This window comes from Nesoenas mayeri (assembly GCF_963082525.1).
Source record: "Nesoenas mayeri genome assembly, chromosome: 1".
In the NCBI taxonomy this organism is placed as follows: Eukaryota; Metazoa; Chordata; class Aves; order Columbiformes; family Columbidae; genus Nesoenas; species Nesoenas mayeri.
In genome coordinates this window covers 90,531,087-90,543,393 of record NC_137541.1, presented here as the reverse complement: position 1 = coordinate 90,543,393, position 12,307 = coordinate 90,531,087, and the positions used below count along the sequence as shown (strand labels likewise).

The 12,307-nt window shown below is 38.6% G+C and overlaps 1 protein-coding gene across 1 annotated transcript in view; it reads left to right on the top strand.

The window, feature by feature from the left end:
* EPHA6 (EPH receptor A6) overlaps positions 1-12,307 on the top strand; it is a gene marked incomplete at both ends in the record, with an annotated part of 485,307 nt that overhangs the window by 237,300 nt on the left and 235,700 nt on the right. Inside the window, one exon of the mRNA XM_080364048.1 lies at positions 5,724-5,879. Coding sequence (XP_080220174.1) covers positions 5,724-5,879 — 156 coding nt within the window. The remainder of the gene's footprint in view (positions 1-5,723; positions 5,880-12,307) is intronic.

The following is a 12,307-nucleotide window of genomic DNA, read 5'->3' as shown; positions in this document are numbered from 1 at the left end:
CCATCCAAGATGAGGTGAAGCCCTTACCCCTCACTGCCTGAATAATGCTGTGAGACCAGTCCCTGCAGCCCCGGCAGCCTCCACACAGGTCAGCCTTCATCTGCCTTCGCCTGGGTTTGGAACTATGTCTGCTTCCCCAGATGGATCTCAGTGAAGTGTGGCTTTCTCTGCACTTCCTATAATATATATCCAGCTATTGGTTTAGGTTGTTTAGGTACCACAGCAGCCAGCACCTCCCTGGGGGCAGCCAGGCAGGTCTTGGCAGCCAGGGCCTGTCTCACCACCTTGGGCAGAGCTGTACCCAAGGCAGGGAGCAAACCCTCAGCAAAAGCAGCTCCCGCCGGCACGAGTCAACTTCCCGACTGCTCCGTCAGGGATCCTTTCCCCATTCACCCAGAGGAATGGGGCCACCCTGAGCTGCCCTGCCTCTGAGCCAGAGCCCTGGCAAGGGGATGTGCTAGGAAGAGTGGTAATGGCCATAGACCAGCCGTGCACGGGGCAAGGTGGCTTCCCACAGCATCTTGCACCACACACCTAGGATCCTATTCAGAACAGCTGAAGTTGTATCTCATTTTAGGCAGTAAGTGTACAATGCACCTCTCCAATTTGTTCAGTCCATTTTAATACCTCTGCAAGTAACATCAGTAGTGCTGAACTGTTGCAGCTGCTTGATAAATGCCTTGTCCCACTCTCTGCCCAGACTGGGAGGCTAGCAAGCCATGAGTAATTTTCTTTAAGCGTTCACCAGAACTTTGCATACCATTAATTTCTCTTTGTATGCATCTGTGCAAAATACAAACAAAACTAAATGCCACATATTAAACATTAAATAAGGAAAATGGTATTAATTACAATGTCTCTATAATTTAAAAACCTCATAGTCAAATCCTGATAAAGCAGTGGTAAAGGACATTTATAGATGTGTTATCTTTCAGGAAGCCAATTAAATTATCAGTGCTTCTCTGCATGATCTCTGGTATTTCATTGGAGAAAACTTTAGTGTCTTTGAATTGTTCATTCAGATACCCTGCTAATTACTTAACCATTAAGACAATATATTATCTTCCCTCAGGCTTTACAAAAGTCAAATCTCATACAGTTTGTATAATTAGTAACTCACAAAGTCACTTCTGTTAGATAATGTTAGAGAAAATAAGATACCTCCTGGTGATTAAGAAGCTAGAAAAAAAATGTGGTAACAAAGATAAAAACAAAGCAGGTTTTTTTCAATAGTCATCTTTAGAAGCTTTTTCAGATGGTAGCTTTTCATTGTTTACATTTTAATTTACACTAATATATGCACAAATAATTTGTGAAAATGATAGATGCAATAACTATTAGCTGAATGAAGAAAATTCAGCTAACTATTAGCTGAATGAAGAAAATATTATGAGAAACACTTTGAAAATATTTATCAACCCATATAAAACGAAACTTTCTGTGAACATAAACAACTGGATCAAACTTTTAACTTACTTGTAATAAATTTACATAGGGTATGATTTTGCATGGAGAAATTACTTTTTTCCTTCTCCAAATACAAAACCACATGTCATTCATAATTAAAAATTTCTGAGTTTCTTATTTGCCCATCAGGACGTTTATGCACTACCTAATTTGGTGTGGCTGAAACCACCACAGGAGAACCAGCAATAATAATAATAGGAAACCAGGCAAAATCAGAGGAACATGGTTAACGTTAAGCATGTAAGTAAGCCTACTGATTAATCCCTTTACAGAGTTGTATCCTAGTCCTTAATTCAGATAGCATGTGACTTTAGGATGCTAGAGTTGAATACAACAGCTAGTGGTTGTGTATGGTGTGGTATCACAAGCTGCAGTCACAGTGATTTGCATGCAATCTGCAATCTCATAGCAGAACACTTGCAAACCCCAGTTTTACAAATTGTTATGCAAAAGTCAGAAGTTACAATGGAATACATATACCATTGACTCCTTTGTGCATTTTTTCTGAAAATTTTAACTGGAATTGCTGTGAGCTACAGTTGTTTTACAGGGGTCATATGCAGCCGTAAGCTCTACAAAGGCACCTAAGGCTGAAGGAAGAGAGAGATTCTTTTTCTTGTCTTCAGAGGGAGACATATCTCTGAAATCATAGCAGTTGAGGCATTTCCTAAATTAACTTTAAAAAACCTTGGTAGTAACTCTAGTGCTTGCAGATTTTATCTGGAAAATGGTAAATTGAGCAAATGTTTTTGTTAATTGTGCCACTGAAACACAGTATTTGTTAGGAGGTTCCAAGCTTAGGTAGGTACAGCAGCTGAAGTGCTGTATTTCAGACTCGTGCTGCATACTCATTTATTTTGATAGAGTATCAGTTTGTTTTCTTTCACCTCGAATGCTGGCAATCAGCACGGAGTTATCCAGGGAGGTCAGTTGTCCCAAGCCTGTGATCATTTGGGGGTTTTCAGCTTGTTTTATTTTATCGTGTTTATGAAGGGCTGGATTTGCATCTGGGTAGGAACAACCCCAGGTTCCAGTATAAGTTGGAAAATGACCTATTAGAGAGCAGTGTAGGGGAAAGGGACCTGGGTGTCCTGGTGGACAGCAGGATGACCATGAGCCAGCACTGTGCCCTTGTGGCCAAGAAGGCCAATGGCATCCTGGGGTGTATTAGAAGGGGGGTGGTTAGTAGGTCAAGAGAGGTTCTCCTTCCCCTCTACTCCGCCCTGGTGAGACCACATCTGGAGTATTGTGTCCAGTTCTGGGTCCCTCAGTTCAAGAAGGACAGGGAACTGCTGGAGAGAGTCCAGCGTAGAGCAACAAAGATGATGAAGGGAGTGGAGCATCTCCCTTATGAGGAAAGGCTGATGGAGCTGGGTCTCTTTAGCTTGGATGAGACTGAGTGGTGACCTCATTAATGTTTACAGATATATAAAGGGTCAGTGTCATGAGGATGGAGCCAGGCTCTTCTTGGTGACAACCAATGAAAGGACAAGGAGCAGTGGGTACAAACTGGAATATAAAAGGTTCCACTTAAATTTGAGAAGAAACTTCTTCTCAGTGAGGGTGCCAGAGCACTGGAACAGGCTGCCCAGGGAGGTTGTGGAGTCTCCTACTCTGGAGGCATTCAAGACCTGCCTGGACACCTTCCTGTGTAACCTCATCTAGGTGTTCCTGCTCCATCAGGGGGACTGGACTAGATGATCTTTCAAGGTCCCTTCCAATCCCTAACATTCTGTGATTCTGTGATTTATTTGGAAGTGTACAATAATCATGGTTGTGTGATTCTACATTTGGATGGGGAGTGGGTTATCAATAGCTTTGTAAATTTATCCATAGAAAAGTTTCCCTGATACGTTCCGCTGCCTCAGAATTTGTGGTACATACCTGGTTTAATGGATAAATGTATTTGGGTTGGCTTCAAAAGAAATAAAATTATGCACTTATTCATCCATAATTTTTCCCATCTTTTCCGTGAGTACATATGGGCTTGCTTTTGAGAGACATGCCATATCAAAACAATAATTGCTTTAACTACATTACAGGATACCTCTTCAGAATAAAATATTTACTTTGTTAAACTGCAAATTAATCTTCTATTTGAGTTTTATTTTGGAATAGTGACCTGACTTAAGTTTAGACAAAATATTTCTCTTGAAAGAGAATGCTATGCTTCTTTTGATCCAAAGTGGTTTGTCATTTACGGGACTGAAGGAAAGAAGAACTGACAGACATGAATTTCAGAAGTAATAAGGATTTTTAAGAGCGCTCGTTTTGCTTTGACTGAAACTGTAACCTCGAATTGCCAGCTCTTTAATCACAAACTTCTTTGTATCACACCATGTGTATGAAAGGTAGCTATTAAAAGCAAGAATTTAATATTCATCCTTAGATAAGTCAGGGCAGGACTTTGGCATGAGAAAAGAAGAAAGGAGCAGGCAAGCGTATCACCCTTCCCAGGTTTTTCCTTACCTCCTCTCTTCCTTTCCTTCCAGCAAAGCTAAGAGCAGTCACTGCTTATGGCCTATATCTACAATGCTGCCTTCTTCCATGCACCAAACCTGCTGTCTTTCCAATCAGTAGAAAATTAGCACTTGCTGTAATCACAATTGTATCAGACCAGTAGCCTTCTTTCAAAGGGAAAACTCCTGCTGTTCCCATCCCTCTTATCTCTAACACCAGAAATACTACCCTTTTTTTTTTTTTCCCCTCAGTGATAGCAGGGCGGGATTCCACCCTTATGTCTATTCAGCAAAGTCAGAACACACTGAGAGGAGAACTGCTGAAACTATTGGGTCAAAATTAAGCTCTTAAAATTACATTTTAAAAATTGGCCCTTGGATTCTGATAGGCAATCCACTGCTGTTTTTTTCAGTCCCATCTTCTCACTCCTTTTCCCTCAGCTACTAATGAAACTGCTTTTATAGCATGCACGTTCTTTGGAATCAGATGTGTATATGTTATCTATGAGTTAATACTTTTAAATAATTCTCTCAATATGTGCTGACAATCAATCCATAAAATGCATACTTTTCGGGTATTTTTTAAAGAACAACTCATTTGAATGTAGTTATTGTGTCTTATTACAAGATAAGGAAGTGATGCCTATTTTCTCTAGCAAAGTAAAGAAAATAGTATTGAATATGTCAAAATGAGAAAAAGCCACATGGATCTTCGAAATAATATTTATAGCAATGGTTTCTATCATACTGCTGGAGGAGTCAGAAGGAATATGATTCTGTACAGTGTATACGTGTTTGAGCTGCTCTTTAATTTGTTTCAGTTCTGGTTTTGGATTGGGAAGCCGGAAGACAGTAACTGCAATACATGCTGGCATGTATAATTGTGGTAGCTGTAGGGAAAGAAAGAAATCTCTGTTTAAATATGTGTGATGAAGTCCAAGGATGGTTTTATAATTATATTTCAGGATGCAAACCTGGCAGGTTTATGATGATTTGTTTGAACAAAATGTTTCTGCTTTAAAGGCAGCAAAAAGGCATGTAAGTTCTTGTGATTGAGGACGACAGGGACCCCTGCTCCAAGTAACGGGAGGCACGGTGAGCTCAGACCATCACAACATCCCCCATCCCCAGGGCAGCTGCTGTCCAGGTTGTTTCCTGACACAATTAAGAGTAGCCTCAGGTTTGCAGTAGTTTGCACTAGAGGGTATATCAGCATCTCCTTCCTACACTTCTGGAGATGGTTATAGCAGCACCTCCCAGCCTCTCATGCCAACAGGTTGCAGAAGACCCAGCTGGTGCAGCCCTTCTGTCAGAGGCTTCTCAGGGGACTGTAGGCAAGTCAGACCCGTCTATAAATACATAGGGATGTCATCAAGGCATTGTGAGGATAAACATATTAAGCATTGCAAGTCTCCATTACTTCGGCAAATAAGAAGTTATCTCAGTGTTTTTTACTAACAGATGGAACCTGCATAAAACATAGATAATGTACTTTTGGTTAGTGATATTAGTGAAATTGTTTAGATAATTTCAAGCACCAGTGAGAACTGTCTCTAAATGTGGAAGCTCTGTGTCTTTTAGTGATTTCCAATTACATTGCAAGAACAACTTTTTTTTTTTTTTTTTTTTTTTTTTAAATCCATATACCAAAATAAAAACTGGGAAGAATTTTATTAACAAAATAGCATATATATCCAGGTTGGAAAGGAAAGAAGATTGATTATAACTGCATGGAACAGATTTTACTTGTGACTAAAACTTGCTTCTATTAATGAAACTTATTTTCTTGTTTTGCAGCTTGCAGACCTGGATTCTATAAAGCGTTTGCTGGAAATGTAAAATGCTCCAAGTGCCCTCCACACAGTTTGACTTACGTAGAAGCAACTTCTGTCTGTCAGTGTGAGAAAGGTTACTTCAGAGCTGAGAAGGACCCACCAACTATGGCATGTACCCGTAAGTCTGATCAGTACCAGTGTCTGCAATTCTCTTCTCCTGTGCCTCATTTATTTATTATTGTATTTTTTTAAAAATGACATGAGATTGTACATTTTGTGCACAACCCTGTTCAAGATAACAACAAGAGAAATTTAAAATAAAAATTCAAACATAACATTTCCATTTAGTCTAGATATCCCTAAAAATACTAACGTGTTTCTTTGTTTGGTGACTTTTTAACTTCTACTTCTGAGAGATAGTACAAAGTATGTATTCATTCTCAGATAGATAACAACATTGAGTTTTAACTACCAGTATGTATTTTAAATACATGAAGATATGCTTGTACAAAAATTTTCAAAAAACTGAGGAGTCACATAAAGAAAAAAAACTGATATGACACACTCTGCTGTCTCCCAAGATTTCAATTAAAATTATAAGACAAATATAATCTCTACATAATCAAATAAAAGCTCTTCTGGTAGAGGATTTGATTCAAGTATGGGTTTTTTTTCCACAGTCCTCTTGTTAAGAGAATTCTAGAAAAATTAAGGTGTTAAGTGCATTAAGTATTTTAACAGACTACATATGCAAAAAGCTTAAGAGATAAGACCATGAAAACAAAGCACTGCTGCAATAACCACCAGTGTATACTCATGATTTTGGTGTGTTTACCCTGTGTAAGGCAGCAGCATGTAAATATAACTGGGCTGACACTAGCAGAATTGAACTACTTCCTGTGTTCATGCTAGTCGCTCCAGATGGCACTGTACTGGGCAAACTGGGAATATGCCAGGTGATTTGGAGCTGATTTACAAAGTCATAGGCACTCTGTAATACTGAGGTGATTATGTAGACCATGACATTGTCCATCCAGTAAATGGGAGTGATGGTCCCCGAAAATGTCCTTCCCCAGATCCAAGGCATTTAGCAGAAAGTTGTCTAATCTAACTATAGGATATTCAGATGGGAAGGGTAAATCCCAGCCTCCAGCTACTTAAGGGACATAGGGTTCAGGGGGCACCCCAATCCCACGCACACAATCTGCTGTCCGCTCACTCTGGAGCAAAGCACATAGGCCTGTCTTTTTGCACAAAATATATGAGGGAATAAAAAATGCTGTTCCAGACTTCCTGCAGGATAATGGTGAATACTGATAATTCCACTCAAATGAGTGCCCCAAGCACAGGCCCTTAAAAACTTACCCGCAGAGCTAACACACATCCCAGGTGCTCTTGACAGTTTCATGCTTAGAAAGATGGTTTCATTCATGCAGGCATGATTCTGTATTATTTATGACATTGATGTTTCATCTCCAAAAGACAGTTCTTCTATGCTCAAACGTGGTATTATGTTTCCATAATTATCTTTTAGGGCACAATTTTAAGCCCTGCTGCCCATTAGTATTGATAGCGTAGGGAGGAGCATGAGAGCCCTGCAGCATTGGGGAGCAGGTACCTACAACACCCTCGTGCTTTCCTGGCAAAAGCAGGATGCTGAGAGCTGCTTTGGCCAAAAATTGTCGGGGAAGACTTGCTGCCAGACCTCTCCATTCCTGCTGAGGATGTCAGACAATGCAACCAGGTGGAGGGAGCGAAGAAATCAACCACAACAGAGGTACCAGTGCCCCATCTCAACCCATCTTGGGAGAAATAAGGGAGACAGTGAACCACATTCTAGTTTCTGCCTTGCTCTTGGTTCAGTGCCACCATGCCTTGCCTCCCATTCAGCCTGGAGTGCAAAGTATCAGTACTTCATTGACTGTAACAGCAGATGTATTCATTTTATACCTATGATGATTATTATTTCCCTAATTGTCAGCTCTGCAAATGACGCTGAGACTCTTGACAGGCAGATTGCGTTCTTTTGCACAGCATCAGTAATGAAGAGGCTGCGGGCCAAATTATTCCCTAAGTGATATCTTTAGCCCCACTGCTTCCAAATTATGCTATCAGTTATTAAAATTATGTTTCTGTTATAAATACAACCTCACTGCCTTCAGTGGGTCTGTGCAGATGTGGCTAATTTAAATTTAATAAACAAAAATACAGATATGAGATAGAGTAGAATTTAGATTGTTCTTTCTATGCTCTCATGCTTTACTGTCTTAAAAGAAGTTCAAAAGTTAGAAAAAAAAAAATGAGCCAGTTTGCCTAAAGAGAGAGAAAAGGTTATGTGGTAAGGAAATGCCTTTTATACATAACTACTTTGGGGGCAGGTCTGCATTTTTGATGTTCATTTGCAAATTTGTATCCTGACATGTGAGATGTGGCATAAGAGATTAGAAATTTTTATTCTGACTTTTACAATGAGAGTTGTTCTTGAATCAAACATAGAATGAATAGTGGATTCCCTTTAAAATGTCTTCACCCTCGAACATTGTGACCCAATTGAATTCATACCTATTTCATTTGTGTCTCCAGCTCCTGCAAAGCAATATCCAAAATGAGAGCTTTTCATTCCTGTGTAGGGTTAGACAGTATTCCTCACTCCAGAATTTTTCCTCAGTACCAGAAAACTTGTGTATGCAGCATTACGGAAAATAGGACCTTGATTTAAAAGACTGTGAATTTAAGAGTTTAGCTTCAGGCATCCACTTTTTTAAGGATGAGCGTCAAATCTAATTTCATTAATTCTGTTAAAGTGCACACTGTATGCTTTTCCAAAATTGTACAGTTCCCATTTTTGTAAAGGAAGAATGTGCACGTTGCAGAAAAGCATAATAGAATTCTTATTTTAATAAGAGGGAAGAAAATTACATTTGGATATATTGTTCATCTCTTTCTCCTAGCCTTTTTCTATTCGATGGGTGCTTGTTATCAATCTCTTCCTGCTACTCTTTCTCCTTATTGTATTTCTTTGCCATATGCGAGTATGCTGTCAGTGATTTCTGCATACACAGTGAGCAACAAATAGCATCATATCTAATCCCCTGTCTGATTACTCTGTGCATAAACTCTAACATTTCCCACTACAGTGTAATTGGATAAATTGATCCATTGTTTCAAGGTCAAAGGCAGGCAGACTTGTACTGGGTGTCTGAGTCTGAATGAGTCTCTTTTCAAGTTATGCTTAAACAATTTTGAACCCAAAAATCTTATGCTCTGTTCAATAACCCCTGCCACGAAGTGCATCCTCTATTTTTAAGAGTCAATACTGTATTCCAGCAGCAAAATTAAGCAAAGTGCTTGAATTCTTTGACTCTACTGCCTCTATTGTTACTTTATATATATATATACTTGTTTGCAGTTTATCGTTATGCTCAGACTTGGGGTATTGGTTTGCAGTCACTGGTTTCCATTCTTCCTGCCTGCCTCACAGAAAATGAATAAATGAAAAGGAAAAAAATATAATATAATACAGCATTCTACATCAAGTGACACTACTTATGTATGCCACATGTATGTATATATATAAAAAAGCAGTTATGAACTCAAAGCACAGCCAGATGCTGATTCTGTGTATTCGCGGAAGATTATGGTTAATTTTTGCCCTTCTACTGTAAATTCAGTAGTCAAATAAGTCACACTTTTAAGAGTCCAATATCTGGTAATGGACAGTTTTCACTTAAAAAACAACATAATGTTTTCCAGAAAGTCATCACTCTGCAGTGTCTAAAATACCGCATTGCCCTCACTACACCTCTGCAGCATTAAATTTGCTCCTCTTTCCTTCCGTAAAGGGCAAAATGCACTTCACTGTCACACAGGGAGAGGATATGCAAAGCAAGATGAGGTGCATCAGACATAAACATAGCTCTGTTTCTCTTGGAGTGGGCCTGCTTCTCCATAAGACATCAATACGTCTACTCCAGGGAGAGGGTAGAAATACATCTTACATTGTCATTTGTAAATGAAGCAAAAGACATTTCTCACACTCAGGCTGTGTTTTATCTAAGCAGCAGAAGAGCTGCATTTTTTTAAAATGCTTGTCCATCTGAACTGTGTTTTACTTTTTTGCTTAAAATCTAAAGTCACAAATTTTGGTGTGAGGAAAAGATCCATAATTTTCACCAATATACTTATTTTCCTTAAAAATCAGTAGAAAGAAATCCCTGAGAGCTTTGCAGACAAATGTCTGCAGAAGGGTTATTGCTGCCAAGTTTTTCTAATGTGTCAAATAATCTTTGTATAATTTATAAATGATAACAAAGCAACTAGGCCACATTCATAAAAGCCCAGTGACACATAATTTAGCTGAATCTGAGGATTAGAATTAATTGTCTCTCTTTGTTTCAAGTTCTAAATCTTAGTAAATGATTCACTGTATGTCATTACAGCTTAATATTTGCATGAAATCACAGTTTAACTGGCATAATTTAACAGCAATTAAAAAGCTATTTAATCATCATGCAAATTGGCATGAGGGGCCATGAGTATGAAGGGTGTCTGAGTTTTTTTTCAGTATTTGCAGGCGGACAGTCGTAAACTTTCAGACATCCCTAAGATAATTGATAATATTTTCCCTATTTATTGAAGTGTGAAAATACAACAATTCATGTTTTCTCTTACAATTGAGGTTTAAGTCTCAAATAATGAATATAACAACCTTCACTGTCTAGTACAAATAAAAAAAAATGTATTTTATCTACTGTATTGTTTATTCTGCTGCTGCTGTCTACATATAGTATGATGAAAATCTGACAGCAAATTAAAATTTACAAAGCCAAACAAAACTCTCCTTTTGCCTGGATTCACATTCATTCCTGTTTTGCCCTGCCCAAGTTGATGAAGTAACATAAAAAAGCTGAGCTATGATGACCCATTGTCATAATATCTATAGCTTATGAAAGATTAAATTTAAGCCAGTTGAAAAACATTGGTTCCAATCCTCCGAGCAATTACACACATGCTTAGTTTTAAGTGCATGTGTATTACCAATTATTTCAAGAGGATTACTGATCTGCTTAAAGTTATGCACATACGTAAATGTGATTAAGGCTCATCCTCCATATTCCTAAAACTCCTCTTTGGTTTTAACAGTGGGAATTTGTTAAGACCGGTTATTATTTAATTCTCACAGCATGTTTTTAGAGGAAACATAATTATTCCTGTCTTCTGCACATAAATAATAAGAGCTGAAGCTGAAGTAATCTGTGCTAGTTTAAGCTTATTCAGATCTCAGAACTGTTTTCCAGAGTAGGTAGAACCATCAGCCTCACAGTAACTTTATGAAACGTTTAGAGATTTGTAAATCTGAGACAATGTGTGGGGGGTTTGGGATACAGTAATGTTTTCTGCTAAAGTACAGTCTGAGTATTCAAGGTCATCTTCAAGAATTAACAACTTGAGTAAATGGTTTTATCTCTGTTGTAGGTGCATATTTCAGAACCACTCATGGGCTTGATTTCTAAAATCGCTACATTTTTTTCAGTCAGATAAATAGGTAAAAGTTTGAAAATCAAATCAGCATATCAGTGCTGTAGTAATTAAAGATCTTTAAAAAATAATGAAATTGAATTATTAGAAAAAAGGCAGTATATTTTAAAATATTTTTTGCTGATATTTGAGATCCTGATTTATATATGAAACGTTAGGAGGAGCTTTGATTTTTCATTCTTTCCCAATGCAAAGTTCTGACCATTTATCTGACCGTCCTTTGGGCACAAGGTCTTGCCCTCATCCTACCATTTGTTGAATTGCAATTTGCAAGAGTGTTAATATTTTTGTTGGTTTGTTTAGTTCTTCTCTCTTGTCTTAAAGTTTTTTCTAATTATCTGACTCTCACAGATTTACTGTGTGACTCAATTTGTTGGGTGAAATACACTTTGTGTAAGAATTAGCTGATGTCATTTGCAATTGTTTCATATAGTCTTTCAGCCTGCTTGGGAGGCCTTGAAGTAATGAAAAGCTCCCTTGAAGTTTGACCAGTATCTCAGTCAAAAGTTTATACTTAAGTCTTGCTGGCAGGTTGTATAAATCTTGGAAAACTGCAAAGCCAGCTGAAAGTTTTCAAAGTTCTGCTGAGCATTGGCTAAGCGATCCATGTGCACTGTAATTTTATGTTGAGAGCTGGGGATATAATACTTATTCAACTCGTTCAGCTCAAAAAACCCCAGAGATCGCCAGTTGAGTTTACCACAGTGTCAAGGTTTGATTGTGGGGTGACAGTAAAACTGTGGCAGATGTATTGTTAACCCCCTTCAGCCCCTCCCTCTCCTCCCTTCCCACTGCAGACACGCGATCGGGAGGAAAAGAAGGACAGAGAGAAGAGAGTTGGAAAAATTAAAAATGTTTTACTAATGCTACTAATAAAAGTAGAGAAAATGATACAAAATATACAAAACCAATCTTGAAAGTCCCGGCAACTGCTCCGGCAGATGTTGGGCCGGCACCCAAAGTCCTGGACTGGACTCTGCAGCCAACCGGAACTGGATTCAGTCTGTCACTAGGCCTCAGTTCGCAGGGACGACTAACAAGGTCCTCTCCTAACGTCAGCCATAAGGA